This window comes from Physella acuta, unplaced genomic scaffold (genome assembly GCF_028476545.2).
Source record: "Physella acuta isolate Inbredline_101_S28 unplaced genomic scaffold, ASM2847654v3 ptg000246l, whole genome shotgun sequence".
Classification (NCBI taxonomy): domain Eukaryota; kingdom Metazoa; phylum Mollusca; class Gastropoda; family Physidae; genus Physella; species Physella acuta.
This window is the reverse complement of record NW_026731765.1, coordinates 133,372-155,706: the sequence shown is the minus strand read 5'-3', so window position 1 is coordinate 155,706 and position 22,335 is coordinate 133,372. Positions and strand designations below refer to the sequence as shown.

At 34.6% G+C, this 22,335-nt stretch overlaps 1 protein-coding gene across 1 annotated transcript; it reads right to left on the bottom strand.

The window, feature by feature from the left end:
• Positions 1-7,222: 7,222 nt before the first annotated feature.
• LOC131938523 (phosphatidylinositol 4,5-bisphosphate 3-kinase catalytic subunit alpha isoform) lies at positions 7,223-18,407 on the bottom strand. Its single transcript, XM_059296580.1, has 22 exons — positions 18,246-18,407; positions 17,831-18,029; positions 17,646-17,728; positions 17,241-17,364; positions 16,789-17,045; positions 16,202-16,319; positions 15,686-15,804; positions 15,326-15,511; positions 14,615-14,750; positions 13,989-14,125; positions 13,655-13,761; positions 12,997-13,078; positions 12,517-12,681; positions 12,058-12,161; positions 11,767-11,926; positions 11,060-11,169; positions 10,451-10,572; positions 10,099-10,177; positions 9,480-9,647; positions 8,976-9,093; positions 8,630-8,781; positions 7,223-7,976 (listed from the first exon to the last, which is right to left on the bottom strand). Exons 1-22 carry the CDS (start codon positions 18,390-18,392, stop codon positions 7,715-7,717), a joined length of 3,135 nt encoding a protein of 1,044 aa, XP_059152563.1. The 5' UTR covers positions 18,393-18,407; the 3' UTR covers positions 7,223-7,714.
• Positions 18,408-22,335: the final 3,928 nt, after the last annotated feature.

The window sequence follows — 22,335 nt, the reverse complement described above, 5'->3', positions numbered from 1 at the left end:
ATATATATATATATATATATATATATATATATATATATATATATATATATATATATATATATATATATATATATATATATATATATATATATATATATATATATATATATATATATATATATATATATATATATATATATATATATATATATATAATGGAAAGGCCCCGCGCGGATGGTTGGCCCTAGGCCCCGCGTATTCCTAACGCCGGCTCTGATGATGACTAAACTATAGATCTAGATGGCATTCTAGATCTACAAAGGCTTAGCAATCTATTTCGGCGACCAGGACGAGCAATCAATTTTGCACCCCGACTCCCAAATTGGGCTTTTATAAGCCTACATTTGTTCGCGTTGGTAAAAAGGCACCCCACCTCCCCTACTACGTATTTGATTTTATTTTACAGGTGTCCCATTATTTTGGGGATCCAAAATTAAGAGTTTCGTTTTATGGTCATTGCAACATTTGAATGAATGTCATCGAAATTTGACTAGAAGTAGAAGTATGTTAAAACAAATCTACTGTGTTTATACTTTCAAACAACCTACAGTGAAGTAGAACTGTTAAAATATATTGTTTTGGCAAGATTACATAGTTAGTATAATTTTTGTTAGGTATAATGATTAGGCAATGAAATTTTAAGAGTTTTATTGTGTTTTTCAAGCATGTCTTAGTTACATTGGTCAATTTAGCTATTCTTGTGAAAGTTATTTCCCTTGAATAAAATTTTGGTATTAGGATTTCAAAATGGGAGATAATTCATTCTTTAACTCTACATTCATTTCAAATTCCTGTATCTTAGAATAGATTGACTGCTTACTCATAATACAACTTTAAGTTATTATTTACTATTGTAAAAAATATATAGAACAGAAGTTCTAACAAAATAGTTTGCCATGTTGTTTTTTTTAGCATTATCAAGTTGAAAAACAAATACATCAGTAGCCGTTTGTAGATTGCACTATTTAATATTAGTCTACATATAGAATGAGATAGTGCAACTAATGCGTCTAAAATCGTTTTAGTCGCAAATTAATAATCTGATCAACTAAGTGTCTTTTTAATATTTTTCACCCTCTCCTAAAGTATTATAATTGTGGGTTGAAATCTATAACATTTATAACCTTTTATTTTCAAACACTAAAATCGTTACATAATCACACAATATAGAAATTTTACAATTATAACTCTAAAGACAGTCAAGTTTAAAACAGGTAAGTTCCGTTCTGGAACTCACATTGTGAGGTCTGCAGGGAAGGAGGCAAGTAAAATTTGATTTTGAATTTTGATGTCTACATATTAATTATAACGTTCATGCAATTTATAATAAACTAATATGCCACTTTTAATTCATTGTTTTCTTATACAAATGTTTTATTAATTAATTTGTGTAAAAGGGGGCGGTTTAATAAGTTTTGCCTAGGGCGCTAAATAACCTGGTGCCGGCACTGCGTCAATTAGTGTGCCAATTTTTTAGAAAGAAATGCTTGTTTTAAATAATGATTATTAAACTCATTTTAGGAAAGCTGACTTTTTATAAAGAGTCACGTTTAAACGAAAGAGTTAAGGAAAAAATAGAAAGCACAAGCCTAATTAAAAAAAAAAAAGCGGACCAGCCTATGTTATGCAGTGTTCCTTTCAGGCATTTTTATTCGAGAGGAGGAAGGAGGCAGACATAAATTTTATTTTAGGGGGGGGGGGGGGCGGGGCGGGGCGGGGGGCTAGATATGCTTCGCCTCCCACCCTCCCGAAGACATGCCTGGCAGAAACTCTGAATGTTATGTTAACTGTAAACCTAGCCTATATTGATAATTAGTGTGACGGTAAAACTTTTGGGGGCGCAATTAAAATTTCAGGGGTGGGGGGGGGGGGGGGTAGACACAGTTAATAATAGACCTATAGATGTATGACCTATTTTCTATATAAAATACATTTTTTTTTCTGTCTTCCCGAGTGTGTGGGGAGGGGGCAGTGTTCCTCCTGAGGGATGCTTGAAAGAAACTGCTGCACAATCTATGGGCGGTCAGTTTCTCATTCATTAGCCTTGCCATGACTTTGGTGATTAGGAGGACACCTCCATTTAAAAAAAAATGCAATTTTGAGGGGGAGAGGGTAGGCTAAATTGTGACTTCACACCCCATCCCACACGGAAAATTTAGTCGTCGTCCCTTTCCCCCCCCCCCCCCCCCCCCCCGTCCGAAAACTTCAAGTGACCTCCCCTTTCTTCTCCCCCCCCCCCCCCCCCCCCCCCACGGAGAAAAAAAGACTGGAAGAAACATTGTGTTGAATCTTATTGCTGTGGAGATTTTGGTTTTAGTTTTTTTCTTCTGGATGTCTGAAAAGCGAGGTAATCTCGTTGATATGATCTGGGGAAAAAATATGTCATAAGAAGAAGTTGCTACAGAAGACTGAAAAAAAAACAACAACCCCATTGCCTATATGTTGTGTCGAGTTTATACGCATGGATAAAGCCCAGGATTGAATACACGCGAGTTGTCAAGTGATTACTAACTAGCATGCGAGTCTGTCTGGTTGAATCAATACCCTCACCACGCTAGGCTGACAAGCGTCAGTCGTAACACTTAGGACTTAGTGGTACTTGAACTTTAGAGGGAAGGGTGCTGGAGCACTCAACATTTCTGGGTGGGGACAGACAAGCAGAGTTTCATTCAGGCATCTCTTAGTGGGGACAGTGTGTCATCCCCCCTAATTACGTTTACCGTCATCCCCCCCCCCCGTTCCAGAGTTTCTTCCAGGCATCTCTTCGGGGTGGGGGGGGGGGGCGCTCCGCCCCTTCCATCCCCCCCCCCCCCCCCCCTCCTGAACGAAAGAAATGGAATTTATACAGAAAATATATACTTTTAATAGTGTCCGTCCCCCCGAAAATATTAGACCCCCCCCCCCCCCGAAAATTTAAAGTGCCCCCCCCCCCCCCCCCTTGAGAAAATAGTCGGGAAGAAACACTGCCCCCTTCCTTAACGAAATAGAATTTATATAGAAAATATATACGTTTACTAGTGTCCGCCCACCCACACCCCCGGGAGAAAAATATTTGAAATCAACATTGTGAACAATGGCTAAAGTAGGCCTATAATATATTTTCTTTATACATTCTGTTGTTTTGTTGTTGTTGTTTTTTTTTTGTCAGAAGGGGAGGGGGGTTGTGGGCGGTGGACGAATTGAGGAAGGGGCAGTCACCTAAAAGAAAGTAAGCACAATCAGACGTCAGACAGCCGCTGACATTAAGTGAAGACGCTACAAACGGTGACAGTGGTTCTAACGTAGACAGAAATGTTTCGCGACGACAACTGTACTAGACACGACTCAGCCGAAAGGTAAACAAAAGGTGATTAGGATTTGTAGGTGCATGCAGGCTAAGACGCAGGTCAAACTAGACCACTGGAGACATTTTTATTTTACTTGCAGCATACCTTTGGGTTCGCTGATGTTTTAAAAACTTTAAACATAACAGTAATACACTGCTTATAGAGGGGCAAAACATATAGGCCTATAATCTTGTAAAAGGGGAGAAAATAAATAAAAAATTGAAACGAGGCTAACCCCTTTGGCTTTATTTTCAGAGCTTGTGAAAGAAGGGCTACAACTAGGTATACAATTTGCGTCAGTCAGCGGTAATTTACCCTTGTCCATTCATTAGTGAGGTTTAAAAACTAAGCCAAGAAATAACGCCCCTGTAATTAAAAACAAAACAATACAACTTACATTTTTCTTGCTTAGTTACGCGAGTAGAGCCACGAAAGTCTCGAGTTTAGTGGCTTAGCATGGGATTTATTCGAGCCCATCCCTTCATGGACTGTTATGGAGTGAAAGAAGTGTATTTATTTTGAGAGGTGAGAGTGGCAGAGTTTCTTCCAGGCATCTCTTCCGAACGAAATGGAATTTATAGAGAAAACACATACTTTTGCCAGAAAAAAGTCTGGAAGAAACACTGGAGAGTATCCTATCTGAGTTCAATAGTACTTAAATAATAAATAAAACGATGCGTTTAAAGAATGATTGTGAAATATGGACAGTGGGGACTTATTGTGTTTGGTCGTTATTAAAGACTAGCTGCATCCCGTGCTCCGCCACGGTAAATCTTTTTTAAATGTACCAACTTGGGAACGAAACAAAACTAAACACAAACGAACGCAAAAAAGAAAACACAAACGAAAAAACAAACACAACACTCATAACATAAACACAATTTAAATGCAATCATAAAGGCATATTGCTCACAGTCTAGCCCGTAGCGCCAAATCGCACCCTTTCCGGTGATTTGCAACCCCCTCAAACTTTCGATTTGCACCCCTTCCACCCACCCGCCCTAAAACTTTCGATTTCCACCCCCCCCCCCTCGCAAATTTTTTCCAACCCACTTTGGCGCCCCTTAAGGTCGGCACCCGGGGACATATGCCCCCCCCCCCCCCCTCGCTACGCCTCTCCTATAAAACCCGAAAGATAGAATAATAATTAGAAAACAGTATAAATAATAGGCAGTATTTAAAATACCATGTTTTACCTACACTATTTCACTTTATCCATTCACGCATTTTTTTTCCAGTACTTTAAATTTTAAAAATTTACAAAAGAGTTTCATAACTAAAACCATTGCGCACCTAATGAACGTGATGACGCGTCTATAATAGTGCTGAATAGTTGATTAAAAATTATAAGTAATAAACAGTAAGGCCTACATTCAGTGAAAAAAATAAATAAAAGATTGCCTTTTATCAATCCATGCTAATTATAATTTTCTAACAATAATTTCCTCTTACACATCCGAATAATTTGCATTCACATTTTGCTAATTATATTATTGAAACACTAATTCCTTCTATGACGAACGTATATTTGCATTCACATTTTTTATTAGCGTGAGTTTAATGTATTTTTAAATTACCTCGTTTGTCAAAATTAGAAAAAAAAGAGTTAAATTAATTTGATTTTTCTACCGTACTGTTATTATGTTATTAAAATGTATCCACTTTTTCTAGGAATATTAACGAAAACTATATTTGACATTGATCCTTTTAATATGTTTTAGCAAAGTGCGTGTATTTAATATTCTCTTTACGTTATGCAAAATAGTACAAACAGTGGAAATTATAAAATAGCTCTATGCCACTATATAAACAAACCCAAATCTAATACTTATAATAAGACACTGAGGTGCACTGAAAATCACTGCGTGGTGCGAATGTTTACTTTTATGGTTCCAAAATCTATAGCGATGACGGAAGGAAGGACTGACACACTACTTGCCCGCTTATATTATAGACTAGCTGCATCCCGTGCTCCGCCACGGTAAATCTTTTTTAAATGTACCAACAGAACAAAACTAAACACAACACAAACGAACGCAAAAAAAAAAAAAAACAAAAAAAAAACGAACAAACAAACACAACACTCATAACATAAACACAATTTAAATGCAATCATAAAGGCATATTGCTCACAGTCTAGCCCGTAGCGCCAAATCGCGCCCTTTCCGGTGATTTGCACCCCCCTCAAACTTTCGATTTGCACCCCTTCCCCCCCCCCCCACCGTAAAACTTTCGATTTCCACCACCACCCCCCCCTCGCAAATTTTTTCCAACCCACTTTGGCGCCCCCTAAGGTCGGCACCCGAGGACATATGCCCCCCCCCCTTCGCCACGCCTCTCCTATAAAACCCGAAAGATAGAATAATAATTAGAAAACAGTATAAATAATAGTCAGTATCTATAATATATACAATATTTCACTTTATCCATTCACGCAATTTATTTCCAGCACTTTAAATTTTAAAAATTTACAATAGAGTTTAATAACTAAAACCATTGCGCACCTAATGAACGTGATGACGCGTCTATAATAGAGCTGAATAGTTGATTAAAAATTATAAGTAATAAACAGTAGGGCCTACATTCAGTGAATAAAATAAATAAAAGATTGCCTTTTATCAATCCATGCTAATTATAATTTTCTAACAATAATTTCCTCTTACACATCCGAATAATTTGCATTCACATTTTGCTTATTATATTATTGCAACACTAATTCCTTCTATGACGAACGTATATTTGCATTTACATTTTTTATTAGCGTGAGTTTAATGTATTTTTAAATTACCTCCTTTGTCAAAATTAGAAAAGAGTTAAATTAATTTGATTTTTCTACCGTACTGTTATTATCTTATTAAAATGTATCCACTTTTTCTGGGAACCTAAACGAAAATGATATTTGACATTAATCTTTTTAATACGTTTTAGCAGTTTGCGTGTATTTAATATTTTCTTGACGTTATGCGAAAGAGTAAAAACCGTGGCAATTATAAAATAGCTCTATGCCGCTATATAAACAAACCCTACTCTATTACTTATAATAAGACACTGCGGTGCACTGAAAAGCACAGCATGGTGCGAATGTTTACTTTTATGGTTCCAAAATCTATAGCGATGACGGAAGGAAGGACTGACACACTACCAGCAGCGTTATATTATAGATATTGACTGAGAAGTCTCTAGGTCGTGAAGTTAATAATATTGGTGAAGGCTCATGAATATGTTACAACATTTCGAAATTAAAACAGCAATTTCTTTTTTCATTACGTAGTTTTTCATTTGTCTTCAATAAATGTGACAAGCATCGTGTTAGTTATTGACTTGCTAGTGGCAAAACTGTGGTCATAAAACTTTTAAGTTTTAGGCTTCTCACAACCGACTGGGTAAACTTAGACAACCAAACACCCAAGTGCCAGCTGCACAAATAGTAAAGTAATGATCATACTATCATTTCATATGCCGAAATAAAAGAAACACATGAACTCGCCTTCATCTGCACCATTGACTATGTCCCTTCCTATAGTTTTATTGAAATTTAATGTTTCGACTGTGAAACTTAAATAGAATTTTATGAAACAGATCAAGCTTAGCGCCCATAAACGTCACACATCTAGGACAGTCTGTTTTTTTTCTTCCAGGTATCTCTTCAGACTTCTACCTACCCCCCCCCCCCCCCCCCCGGCATGAAATTGAATCTATTTGGCAATGATATCCCCTTTATGCAGAGGTAATTGAAACAGAACTCTACTTCATCTGCCCCATGTCTTGGGCAAAAACGAGAAAAGATATTAGCAAATACACTTTTAACTTCAAACACCCCCCCCCCCCCCTTGCAGAAACAAGTATGAAAGAACACATGCACATTACTGGCATACTAAAGGTACACAAAATATTTTGAAAAATATTTATTTCATCATTGATCAATATCAATTACCTTACAGAAACAGCAATGATACAGATAAAGGGACAATGATGAGAAAAGTTTGCTAAAAGATTGTTTCCAATTAACTTTTAAACAAATAAATATCTAATTAATAATTACAATCACAATTCTGCTGCATCCAATGCGGCAAAAGAGCTGCACATTCTTTCTTCAAGCAGACTGAACCAATGAAAAAATTCCACACACAATGTGAATCTTAATCAATATAACTAATAACCTTTTTAAACTTTGGAGCATATTTATATAACAAATAATTTACATATATGAAATGAATATTATGAACCAAACACGAAGAGGTATAAAGTTAGTTTTAAAAAAAAGAGGATCCCACCAGCATTTGCAGATATTAACCCAATTTTTAAAATTCTTTGACTGCTTGTGGTAACATAGAACAAAAAATATATTTTAAAAAAATAACAATACATGATGAACATAAAAAAAATTATTATTTCCTTTTAATATTATGGAAAAACCAGTCAATTTTTGTGGTCCATGAATCACCATAGGCACACTTGAACTGCTCGAGGAAATACTCCACAGCCTTCTGCTCCTCCTTCTCAACAGCCAAAGTTTTTCTGATGTAGCCTATGTCATCAAGGGATTGCAGCTCTGGGATCCCACACTGCAGCATCATGGTGAATAAGGTGATCAGCAGGTTGGCATGTTTCCTTAGAATAACATAGGCCTTGCAGCACAGCTCTTGGAAACTGATGAAATAAAACAGAACAATATTGGCTTTACAGCACAGGCACTCTGAATCTGACAGATAAAATAATAATGTAGGTAGGGGCCTACATTACATAACCTTTTACAGTCCAATGAGTGCTAGGTATTTTGTGTGTGTGATATAGCTCTATGAGCCTGAATGTGCCAGAACTCAGCTAAATACTTTCATTTAGTAATAGAAGTCTTTTTGGTGATGACATTCTGAAGATAACAATAAGAGGTGGACATTTTCCTTCAACTTTAGAAATAGTACTGATTGTTTTTTAACAAATTTATAATATAGGTTTAAAATAATTTTTTTAAATATTTGTAAATCATTAAGCTAGTTAGACTTTGACATTATAAAATATGACTATTTTTCTATGTATTATTTTTTATAACAATTTTATAATGTATGTGTATATTTAAAATTAACAACAAATAAGTAACATGGTTGCATTATCCTTTGACTTGGCCCTATGAGAATAAAACCATTTTTATAAGGTTATAAAATAAAAAGGTGATAAAATAAAACAGAATTCTGCTTTTACAGCCAAGTTCTTGGAATTTGATGAAACTAATAATACAATCACAAATGTACTGAGGACATGAACAACTTTAAAAAACTGGTTGTTGAATCAAAGATTACACATACTCTTTAAATCCATCTGATTTATCCGGTTTGCTGGCACCCATGGCTATAACTCTCCTGAAATCTTCAGTCAAGACAAAAGGAACACGCTCTCTGTTGATCCCAAATTTCTTCTTCTTATGGTCCAAAAAGTGACCAAAGTCAATGTGAAATACCTACAAAGTAGATTGTAGCAGATTTACTTCAAAGCATGAAAATTGGTAAAGAAAAGATTAAACTGGTTGGATGAAAATGATGTCAGATTGTCTGAAACATTAATTTAACACTATAATCTCTTAACAGAAATTATGTTTTTTTAATTCACATAATGTGTTTTTTTATGAAAAGAAACTTCGGTGTTTAGAATTACCTGCCCTTCCGATGTGACCATTATATTCTCTGGATGTCTGTCTCCTATTCCCAAAACAAATGTGGCAACACAGTAGCCAGCACAGGAGCTTTTAAACATTTCTATTGCATGTTTATATCTGAAAGTGGACAATTTTTATTTGAATTAACAGAAAGAGAGAATAAATAAAAACAACAACAAACAATCGTAATCTAATGAACACAATACAAGAGACTTCCACCTTAGTCAAAATGAAATAAAATACAAAAGAGTTTTTAAAGCTAGCTTTTGATATTTGAATGGAAAGTGATTGAACAAAAAGAAATGGAAGCGCTGTCTTTTGATGCTGACCAAATTTGACTTTCATCTGACAGTTAATTTGTATTTCAATTGTAAATGAACAAAAAAAAGTTTATTTCTCAATTAAAAAATAAATAAAAAAATAAATTCAGCCATGCATAATTGTTCAATATTTTTATAATTGAGTCATATTTTTATTTTATATAATATTTAAATCAAACAGACCTTTCAGGGTTTTGTTCCTTGATCCACTTGTGAAGCTGAGATGAGTCAATTTGTATAGAAGATAGAGCCCCTCCTTTGGACTGAATGGCTGTGATGGTCTTGGCATTTTTCACAATCTCTATAACACCCACGTCTTTGCCAGTGGACAGGCAGCCATAAGGAATCATCCTGGTAGACAGTTACAAGAATTGAGTAGTTAAGCAGTGAATCATACATTTTTTTCTGCCTTTATTTGTTCATGTTAGACAGTTTCAAGGATCAGGCTAGCTGTTTTGAAAATGAGTGGAACTGAGCCAGGTTTTACAGAGTGGAACTGTGCCAGGTGTTTATGAGTGGAACTGTGACAGGTTTTATAGAGAAAAAAATTCTTTAATTTATTTTTACAGTCCTCTATTGTCAATTACATTTTTTATTAAATTAGCAAGAACTGATGTTGGATATATTTAGAAGCATCACACAATAGCATCAGGTTTGGAAACTGCTGGATTAAAATGTATGACAACCAAATGCATGTGCTGAATTAGACCTTATAATAATCAAATGTTTGGAAAAAGTTGGATTAGGCCAGACCCCTGTTGGATTAGGCTGTGTCCATGCTGGATTAATGATTAAGCCTTACCTTAAATCCAGACCCTCATTTTTCCAGACAGTATCCATGATCCTTATCACCTGTAGAGTCAGCATGTCTTGTCTCAAATCTGTGGGTATTTTACTCATTTATTACCAATTTGTACTATCTTAGAAAATGGTTTAGAACCCCTACATTCAAATGAGTCTATTTATTTTAAAATTCATCTTTGTACTGAACTGAATTTACAGCTTAAGATAAAAATAGTATCATATAAATATTTAATTATTTTAAGTAATAATTTTAAAATTTATCTTTGTACTGAGCTGAATTCACAGCTAGTAAAGAAGAAAAGTATCATACAAATTATAATTAAGTAATTATTTTGAGTCATTTTTTTTACCATCTCCATTTTTGAACATTAAGCGGTAGAACATGTCAGCTTGATCAGCCATAGCATCAGGGTTGGACCAGACAAGCCATAGGGGAAGTTTCTTGCTTGTTTTAACACAGCACTCTTCAAGTCTGGGGACAGAAAACAACTTAAGGTACTAAAGCCACCTGGTGCCAATTTGTGGAACAATCTTCATAAAAAAAATAAAACTTTCTGTCCCTGAAAATATAAAAAAAAAACAAAACAACTTTTTCATGAGCCACCACAGCATTTCTCATCCATCTCTTCTATTCATATTCTATTCTTCTATGTATTATAACTATGTAAATATTATATCTTTATTCCACATTTTAAAGTGCCATTTTACTACTATAACTTAAATATTTGATTTGAATGTGAAAAAGGCCTTCATGCCTACTATTGGTACAGCTATAAAATAAAGTTTATTATTATTGAGTTTAAGTACTAACAGCTAGAGAATACAAGGTACCATAATTTATGGACACAAATACTAACAAAAATAAAGGTAGTGAGGACTAATTAAATGACTACATTCAAAAGCCTAGTTTTAAATCTAGATAAGGAAAATGAGTAAAAATGAAGGCATGGAATACTGACTGAATTTCTCCCAGAATATGGGCTATATTAAGTGGACTGTGCAGATTCTGTAAAGCTTCTTTGTAATCAGCTTGTTGGAGCTGGACATGAAGATATTTCATGTGTTCATCCTGGCAAAACAAAATGGAACATGTACAATAATGATGGCAGACAGAGGAGGAAACATTTCATTTGTGCTTACAGAGGGAATAACATTTTATTTATTAAATAAATAGAAGAGCTAGAAGGTAGTTATCTATTTTATTTAGATACTGAACAAGAGTGTTTAGCTCAGTTGTATCTTAAGCTATTGCTAAGTCTTAAAGCTATTGCTAAGTCTTAAAGCTATTGCTAAGTCTTAAAGCTATTGCTAAGTCTTAAAGCTATTGCTAAGTCTTAAACTAAGCTCCATTTTTTTTTTATTGAAAATCACAGAGCTGAAAAGTTGTAAGTGCCTAACCTAAGGCCACTCAATAATCAGGCACCCCCCCCCTCCATCTGTGGCCCACACACTCTGGTGGGTGTCTGACTTAGTTGTAAATACTGCGGCTGTGCATTTTAGTTACTATTCATTTAATGTAGCTATAGAAGCAGAATAACTCTACTTCATCTGCCCAAAGAATCATCAATTCTCAATGTTATTTATTAACAGTTAACTAACTAAACAATATGAGAATCAAGCATTATTGACCAGTCGAAAACAAAAAATGTATAAACCCTTGACTTACAGCATTGACCTCATGTTTTAACATATCCGACAACTTTGTTAGTTTGTCCAAGGCCTCCACCTGTTGAGTCAGATGTTTCAGGTAAGGACCACAAGCCCTACAGTATGCTTCTAATATTAATCCAAACCGAAGCCGCACTGAAGTCTGATGCATCTCAGATCTGAAACAATGGAAGTTGACATAAACAATGTTGTCAAACAATGCTAAAAAATCTTTTATTATAGGATATTCACTACAATAATGAATAATATGATTAGGTTATAGATCAACCATAGTTATTATGTGACTCACTTTAAGTGCCAAAAGAATGCATTACCAATCCTCTGACTGAGTAGACTTCTCTTCAGAAGGAAGCGTGTTAAAGGATTATCATAGTAAGGTTCATATTTTATTGCCTGAAATATGAATTTTAATACATTTTATTGGAACATATAAGGTAGTTTTAGAAAATTTAAATTTTGTCCTTATTAAAAAAAAAGTAACATTTTTAAAAGATTTGGATATTAAATTAAAACTTCAAAAACTAGACAACTGTGTACATAAGCAACTAGTTCAATTTACTCCTATAACTCTTGGAATTATTTTTGTGATAAACTTTAAAATAACTGCAGCAAAAATTACATAACTTAGTATTTGAATTAGATACAGTTTACATTTGTAACATCTGTTAAAGGAGGTTTAATCCTTAAGATCTGTTTGTCCCAATAGATGTAGAGATAAAAGAGGATTATAAGAATTGTTCTACCTTACCTGGACCAGTTGCAATAGGTACTGCTCCAGTTTATCATCCTTGAGCCCCTCATCTAGACACCTGACAGCAAACTCTCTAACTTTGAGATCAGTGAAAGAACAGTCTAGCAGCTCTAGAGCTACTTCAGCAGGGATCAAGGGCCAATGTTGTAGCAGTGCATACAACTAGAAATTTAGAAAAAAAAACAACTGATTCAAAACATGAATAAAAAGTGTAACCATTAGAAATCAAACAAATCAAATAATAGATAAATTTTATACTAGTGCATATAGCTGTGTTAAAAAAGACCAATCAAATACTCATTCTGATGATTGATAATAAAAAGTGTGACCACTAGAAATTTAACGAAGTATAAATATGTGAATGCATACAACTAGATAAATATAATAATTATGGTACAGATTGTGAAGATATAAAAAGTTCCGCTAATAAGAATAAAAACAAGAGTGTATTCTTGAGTAATTGTATTCTGTACTCACCTGAGCAACACTCTCTCTGTCTGACCACTTGACCGCTGATAAAAGTTTGGGTAAAGCCTTTGGACGTGTTAAACATTGTTCCCTAAAAATAACAGATAAAAAGATGTAACTATTAAAAATTATAGTAGTGCCAACATAGTAACAATAAAATAATTTTTCCTGCAAGATACTACCATTATTTCTAAAAAATTCAATGCATCAGATGTTATTTATCAGTAAAAATTTTTTTTTCCCAATGAAAGTAAACTTACATGTAGTATATGTAGAGTTTGTAAGAGAGAGGAATGGTAGTTGTAAGGATGCGGTACGCTGTAGCTATATTATTATTATTGCTAGTATTATTAACATTTTACTAGGTTGCCTGTTGCACAACTATTCAGAACAGCAGAAGGCCGAGAAGAATGGCAAAGAATTTTTAAGACAGTCTGCTGTGGTGCCCAGACCCCATCAGGGGTTGAGGGAAGATTGACTGATTCATTACTAACATGGCCTTAACAGCACTATCAATACAATTATATTATACTGCCTTTCAGATGATATTACAAAAACCAAAGGTTCCAAACAACAGACAACTATTACAACAGCACATTTAAAAAAGGATTTTTTTTCCCCAGTCTTATCAAAATTATATTTAAGATTTTCTTTAGCATTCAGTTACCTGAGTTTCCATAAGAGATTTTTATCCTGTTCAGATATATCAGACAACGGATCTTTCTCAATAATCTCATGCAACAGTTCTATATCTTTCTTTGTCACTGGATCTGGCTGGGGAATTTAAAAACAAACCAATCAATTTTTGGCTAAAAGAAATGAAGTGAACAACAATTTTCTTGCACATTAAGATCTCAATAAAACGTTATTATATGTACAAATATGGCACAGGTGGGAAGAGTATTTAATTTTCTAATGGTCCACAGTAAGTTTGGGAACCACTGCATTAAAGTAACTGAAGAGAAAAAAACTTGTTTTATAAGTGGTATGTGGAAGCTTACATGGCCCATTTGTGATTCATTGAGAAGAGCAATCTCTGCCAACTTAACAAAGTGACCATCAGGTGGATAAGACAGGGGATGCATGAAGCGGTCAAACTCAATTTCCAAACAAGGACAATCTTTGTTGGGATTTGAGCCTGTACACAAAAGGAAAAAAAAAACCAATCAATCAACATTGGGCAAAGTCTGTGGAAAGAACAAAGTAGATAAGCTACAAGTTGTTGAGTTACTTGTAAATACAATGGTCTCTGACAACAAACTGTGTCCTGTCAATAGTCCTACATGTGGTTGAGCCGTAACGCAGATGGACTATAAACTCTGAAGTCAGTAGGAAAACCCTGAGTGCACCCAGCTTGCAATAGTGAAAGTATCTTTGGGCTCGGCAATGAAGCTGACCACAAAATCCATTCATATGCAGAGTTCAAGTAAACATGAAGTAAACTTCTTCTTGATTGTGGACTGACATGTCTAAAATAGTACCCTCTTTTTGTTTTACTTGTATATTCACACCTCTCAGTGTAGAATAGAAAAACTGACACAACTCACACTGAAGTAAAAAAAAATATCTAAGAGGTGGTAAAATTTAAACAGTATATTCCCAACTCAGTATACACAAGAATACATACCCGTGATGCCAATTGGATTTAACAGATCATCCATTCCCTGAGGCATTGACCACATGTGTAAGCTAAACTTTCCATTCAGGTGCCTCTCATTGAAGTCAAACAGTTGAAGATTTCCCCAGGCTAGTGCATATTGGACCTGGATGATTAGGATGTCATAGTATTTAGCTTCAGAACCAACCAGGAAGTGAATTTAACCTAGTATTAATTTAGGGTTGATTGTGTATACATAAACAAAATAAATTTCTTCTTCGTTCTTAATTTTTAGTGTTGAAAGAGATCGAGCCTTATCTGCCAATGGTTTGGAACTCGGGACTTTTTCGAATTTATCAACCATGAGCTTTTTTGCCGACTCGACCACGCCTCCATCACAACTAAGGATACGTGTCAACCGGTTATTCGCCATTGAGGCCATTTACTCCGATTTCAGCCTGCTTTTCTTTTTGGATTTGCTTCCATAGCCTTTGTCCAACCAAGAACAAACTACAAGGCAGCAGTTGTTTGATTTTGGAGTTATCTCTCCTAGAAGAGTGGCTGTCCCCAGTTAACGAGCCTCATCTGCCCGAGGGTTCGAACTCCTAACAAGCCTCAGCTGCCTGAGTGTTCGAATTTGAGACTTTTCGGTTTAGCAACCATGAGCTTTACTGACTCGACCACACCGACCCCTAAAATCAATTTGATATAACAATATTTTAAGAGCTCAACAGCATGTACCTTTCTGTTTCTACGTTTTGACTCTGAGCATATAGAGAGGCAGAGTTTAGCAGAGCGTGGGAGGTCTGGGACCATCAGGAACTCCAGCCACTCATCCCAGCGGGGGCTGTTGGAATCCACCTGGTGGGTGCTTATGGCTTCACCCAGTGCTTCAGTTCCATAGCAAATGCAGGCACGAACATAAATCTGAATGACAGGAAAAATTCTTTTCAGTCCTATATTTACTTGCAAGCATGAATGTAAAAAATATGAATAAAAATTCTGTTATTTTAGAATTTTAAATTTTCTTATTTAAAAAGGCATAGTTCGTAAAATAAATTTTTAAAATTTGTATAGTAAATGTACTGTAAGACTGTTTACCTTGCCTACTTCTTTGATATTTACATAGGCTGCACAATTAATTTTAATTCTTAATTTAGCCTGAACATCCCATATACAAAGACTGGGTGTGGTGTTGATTTCTACCAGTGCTTGAATCCCTGGAATTCATGCGTAAACATATTTTTAAATCTGAATTTTCCAACAATCTCATAAATTACACACTTTTAAAAAAAAAATCACGAATATTACATTGTAAAATTTATTAGCAGACTGTTATAGAAGCTTTGTTAAGAGTAAAGTTCCCTTTCAAACCTAATGGACCATGGGGCAAGTGAAGTAGAGTTGTTGGCCAAGATGTTGGAAAAGAATGTTTACCAATATAAACTCTAGGTATTTTTTTAAAGTCTAGAATAGGCACAAAATAAAAAAAAAAATAGACTGCTTATGGCTAGAAATGTACTGATTGGAAACCAAGGACTTAAACTAGGTTAAAAGGACAAAATGAATGTAACAATTTTGTGTAAAACTCTGCATTCAACTTTAATGTGTGCATACCTCGTTGCATGTATGATGGCCAGAAGAAGTTGGTGTCAGGTAATGTGGCATAGACACTTTCTTTAGTGTGGAGCATAAGCTGTGGTATACTCTCCCTGCTCAGGCATTCTCTGATATACTGGAAACAACAAGAGATCACATACAAAATTCTGCCACCCCCACCAACCTTTATTATGTCATAGAACTATATGCAGCACCAATTAAATTAAAAAAAAATAATAATGATGAAATGGGTGAACATAAAGACTCTGAACAAATTCAATGTATCATTCCATTCCAATATTATTCTACTACACTGGGTGAGCTTAAGACAATGTGCATAAATCAAGGCACAAGACATTTTTCAAAAACAAATGTGACAAGAAATCAAGTATGATCTAAATATGTTCTATGTAACTACTGGTGCCCATATTGAAGAAAAATGTTATACATAAGTCTCCATTTTTATCTGCCTTTGTACTCAATTTTTATGGTAAAGAGATTTTACTGACATTTTATGCATAAAAATAGTGGGAAATCTAATGATAAAAGTATTATTAGTAGATTATTCTTTAGTTTAAACTGGACTTGTTTATATTTGTAATTACCTTGTATTGGCTTATAGGACATTCAGCCAGCAAAAACTGATCACAACCACAAACTTTGAGGACATACAAGTGCCTGTACTCCTCAATACACCTCTCAGCATGCTCCTTGGACATGTTCATAAAGCGACTGCGCCTTCTGATGGTTTCAGCAATGACATCGCTAGGGAAGGCATTGTGTAGCACCTTGACTGTGTATTTGGTTCTGTTGTTGTCATCGGAGACCACCCACACACAAATGATGACAGAGTTATCTGTCTCTATGGAATGTTAAAAATTGTGAGATTAACACAAGATCTTTATGTTAGCCACCATCCAAAGTATAACTATTTTCACTGAGACATTTAATTTAGTCTAAAATCTATGCATATGACTTGTAAATGAGCAATTTACCACAACCTTTAAAAAAAATTTAAGGATGAGTGTAAATTAGAATTCTAGGTGTTAATTATTACTTATAAGTTGGTCCTTTAAATGAAGTGGCAAATCTGGATAGGAATCAATGTCTGGTGGGTAGGCATACAGCGCTCTGGTGTGATCACCTGTGCCATCTCTTTCATCAACCACATCTTTACAAGCCTAAAAATTTAACCACCTCATTTTAATACAAAATATTATTTATTTTCATGCAGTTTGGAAAACTAAACAAAATGATGTTAATTATTTTATAGCTTGATACAACTTTAAATATACTTATTCAAAACATAAAAAAACAACAACATATTTTATACATTTTTATTCTATTTAAGACACATTAAAAAAATGCACAATATCCATACAACCCTACATTTTGAATAATCCAATTAATCCTCAGTTAATCCTAATTAATATTCAGGTAAATATATCAAGCAAATTTATACCTTTAAAATGTTTCTACGAAAAGTGATGATTTCAAGGTCTTTGTTCTCATTGAATTCATTCACTGGTACTCCAATTAGCATACCTAAAATAATAACATACAGTTATTACAATAAAATTGTGAATTTTTTGTCAACAATAGTAATTTATCAGCTGGTAAAACAAATGAATGAAACCAGGGTCAAACCTATCTCGTAGTTCAACATCTTTTCTTGTCTGTTTCCTTTAGGTTCCATAATCTTCAGAATAGGTTGGAAAAGGCGAAGGTCACAGAGGCGCCTTGTTTCATCATAAAACTCTTCTTTCATTGCATCTTGAGTTATAGCCAAAAAAATGTAGGACTCTGGCTCCATGAGCTTGTGAAAGAGAGGGTATTTCTTTGCCTCCTAAAAAAAAGAGCAAATATAAAACGTTTATTATTCCAACCTCTACTTGCTAAACAGAAAAAGTGAAATTTCACACCACAGTGACAAATAATAGGGTTAAGAATTACACTTTATCAGCTAGCATTGATTATAGTATTTAAATATATTTAAGAATCAAAGAATGGAATTGACACACAAAGCAAAGTAATTGATTTTTTAAAATGGGATAGAACTAACCAGCCATAAATCCTTTTTAATTAACTCGAGTGTAGAGTCTCTGGCACACAGTAATGGAACGATAACACCAGTGGGCAGAAGACAATCCACATTCACTTGCTGGGGCATCAAGTGATGCTCCCATAGTTCTCCTGAACTGGGTGGCATTCTGGTGTTTTAATATTTTTTAACCTAAAATGAAATAGATTTTATTTGTATTTATAAATGTGATTACCAATTTGTAATTTTCATAAAATAAGTGTTACCCATATAATTATTATTTATTTGTAGAACAAAAAGACACAATACATCATTAACTGTATTAAGTAGACGTGCCAGAAATATATCTTAAGGGCCACTTTCTTTAGGGTAGAAATATATCTTAAGTTAAGGGCCACTTTCTTGGGGTTTGAGTTTGAGTGTAATAATTATTCTCATATAGTAGTCATTTAGTGGTTCCTAGACTCTTAGACTAAAATCTAAATATGGGTTGCATTACCCATTAGGCCATAATTAATATTGGCTAGATAATATTATTAGTAATGCTGATTCAAAGTATTTAACTGCATTGTCATTTTACTGTCTCTGATAGACCTTAAATCTCAGATATGGGGTCATCTATAATCTATTTATGATGTCCACACATTTTTGAGATTTTTGCCCCCCCCCCCCCCCCCCACTTAATACCCTTTTAAAAGTCCATAACCGTCCGCAAAAGTAAAATTTTCTTGCCCTACCACCCCCCTCCCTGACCCCCGTGTGGACGTCATAAATGGATGACCCCTATGACTAAATGACTGAAATGAGTAGGAAAATAAAGGTTGCTAATCAGTTGAGTTGATAATTTAAATTTTAGTAGGCCTGTAAGAAAACTAAAGTGAGCACTGTAATGAAACTGCCTTTTTATTTCATTACACATTTTCCCGTGCTTTGTTTTCGGCAAAGAGATTATAATAAAATGGTGATATAACTGACATCATACCACAAGTACGGACGTAAGAATTATTCCCAGACGTTGTCATTTATATCAAGATAAGACTCTGAACTGAAGCGGCATTGCTCAATAGTTACTGTACATCGCGTAGTTTATAAGTTATTTGATTTTAAGTTCACATTAACACAAGAATAAAAAGAGCTACTTTCACTAAAGCGCCGCTTGTGAAATAAATAAAGAAATTGGGTCAAAAGTGCATCTAACTATTCTTGATTAACAGACTTAATTAGAAACGGGTAATTCCGATTACTAAAATTAAAATTGACGATGGCTTCAAAATCATTGGTTTTATCCCTCAACCCCTTAATGAAAACGAAACCACGCTGCCATCTTCGTAAATTGCTTCAAGAGTTTGCGCCGTGAGATAATATAAATAAACAAACAAACCCGGAAACCGTGAACTGAACGGCCTACTAGAAGGCCTAAGACCTACAATATTATAATATTTTTAAAAATATTAGGCCTAAGCCTAGGGCCTAAATATTTAGAATCTATATCTAGATCTCTAGTGAAAACAAAGTTAAGAGCCAAACAAAAGTGGTCTGAAACTGCAATAGAATAGATCTGTTTTAAAAATAAATAGAAATAAAAACTAAAAAAAATCGGTAATCTATCGTTTTAGGTACGTAAAATCGCCCGCGACTAGTAATGTGAAAAACAGGTGACTCCTTACATTTTAATAATTATTTCGCATTTTAAGGCGGATTTATGTTTTGAAAAATATAAAAATGTTTCCTTGTTTCATTTATGTACCTGTTTTAAAACAATTGAATTAAAACTTTTCAGTAATAAATGAACACCAGCGATGTTTCCAACAGATGCAACCATGCTCATTTACTATAGCAGCCATCTTGTTAAAGTTTTATTTTTATAGACTTATAGCGAGATTCAGGCGGAAGTCACTCTATTTTACAAATGGCTGCTGTTTATATAGAAAATCTTGCTTGCAGACACTGCTGTTTAAAGTTAATTTCCGGCCTATATTGATATATTTAGCCATAGATTTAGGTTTATTATTCATTTATCTATAATATTTGACACAAACAAATCACAATATACTTCTATTACAGCCTTGACAATGAGGTAACGTTTTCGTACATTAATAGCCGCGGGCGATTTTACGTACCCAAAACGATAGATTACCAAAAAATCTCACCAAACTTGTGACTTCAAGACTTTTTAGTCACTTAAGTTCACAAAAACCTCTAAACTAAAATACTACGTTGGGTAGAAAATGAATCGGGTAATCCCTTAGTTTAGCGTCGGAAATTATCGGGTAATGTTTGTTGAGTTTCGGTAATTAGAGTTACGGTAAACCATGGTTTATTTGACCATTGAAATAATAATAAATTGAAAGTCGATTGTAGTAAATTAATGTTTTATTTTTTTAAGTTTAATCGACAAAAGGAAACAAGAATAAATATAATAGTAGATTTAAATTAGTAGATCTAAAAATAAAAACATATATTAATATAAATATAAATAATGTATCAAATGTAATATTTTAATGTTTTTGGCTTGCAGCGGATTTGCGACCATTAATTAATTAAATCTAGATCTAGCTAGATATCTAGCTGCTAGGCCAAGTAAAAAAATCTAGATTACGAAAATAGTAAAAATGATTACAAAATGTAAAAATGATTACAAAAATAAATCTATCCAAATTTTAAACATTCTGTATAAAAATAAAAGAAGACGCCAAATAAAGTATGGTTTACGGTACTTCCGGTGAATTCCGGAAGTGTGTGACAGACTTTGACATTGTTTTACTGTTTTTTACTGCTATACGATTCCGGAATAATAACCGACGCTAAACTAAGGGATTACCAATGAATCGTAAAATACTATTTAAATTATGAAACTAAAACGGATCCAATTACCTTTAAAGAAAATGCAAAGTTTAAAATTAAATAAACAAACTCAACACCTCCAGGGCCGCCATTATTATTTTTATTTTATTAATGGCCAGATAAAATACTCCATGGTTTCCAGATCAAAGTGTTGGAAAGTAGACATAATTGACCAATCATATTGTCAGCATTTTTTACTGTTAGTGACAGTTCACCCTCATAGTAGCACAGTGTGTGTAATGAACTGTAACATTATTCTTTCTGTTATTTTATCTAAGTTTTTAGGTTAATTTTAAAGTCATTCTAACACATCATTCTCAAATGTGGTATTCTATAGGCTAGGCCTATCCATAATAACTATATCAGATAAAGTGACATTAAACTTTAATTAGAGAACATAAAAGGAAATATAAGCAGGTGGGTTAAGTTGAAGAGTATATATTATAAATCATACGACACGGTATATTTGGGGGTGGGGGGGGGGGGATTGATGGGTTGTGTAGCCTACATTAAGTGTAGTTATATATTTTCTAATGATCTAAAACAAAACAAGTTGCAGCCTACGCTAATAGGTCCCCCCTCCACCCCCTGATTTTTACATTAGACCTATGGTCATCTAAAATTTAATGAAGTCACGCTTTTTAAAACGATTTTTACTTCGCCACAGTCACACGTACGTCTAATTTTTAATTTTTAAAGTTTAATTTTTAAACATCGTCATAGAGTAAATTAATTAATTTATATTACAATCTACAAAAACAGTTTACTAAAAACGTGAATAACGGCTAAAATTCAGTTTCAAACACTTTTAAAAAATGTGCCGTAACACTTTCTGACCCCTCTCCTCACACATTGTTACAATAGTACGAACGCTCTCTCTCCTCCCCCCCCACCCTAGGAGTGTGACGTCATTTATGGACGACCCCTCCCATCCAGTGTTTCTTCCAGACTTTTTTCTCCGGGGGGGGGGGCACTTGAAATCTTCGGGGGGCGGTAAACTTTCTTCGGGGGGGCGGACACTGTTAAAAGTATATATTCTCTATATAAATAAAATAAATTTCATTTCGTTCGGGGGGGGGGGGCGGTAAAAATTTTTCGGGGGGGGGGGGGGGGCTTTGCCCCCCCCCCCCCCGAAGAGATGCCTGGAAGAAACTCTGCTCCCATCGTATACTGGGAATTAAATATTGCAAAAAGTAATACAGCTGGACTGCTCCGTAGTCTCGAGTTCGAATCCGGGTTCAAGTCAGTAGACCGTCCCTGAGTCCAC

What these genes read in the sequence shown, in the direction of transcription:
- LOC131938523 (XM_059296580.1), bottom strand. Translation starts at nt 18,392, where the DNA reads ATGCCACCCAGTTCAGGAGAACTATGGGAGCATCACTTGATGCCCCAG. An exon ending in ACCTATTGCAACTGGTCCAG is followed by an intron (nt 12,162 to 12,516) that starts GTAAGGTAGAAC and finishes TTCATATTTCAG; the next exon opens with GCAATAAAATATGAACCTTA. An exon ending in TAAAACATGAGGTCAATGCT is followed by an intron (nt 11,170 to 11,766) that starts GTAAGTCAAGGG and finishes TTGTTTTGCCAG; the next exon opens with GATGAACACATGAAATATCT.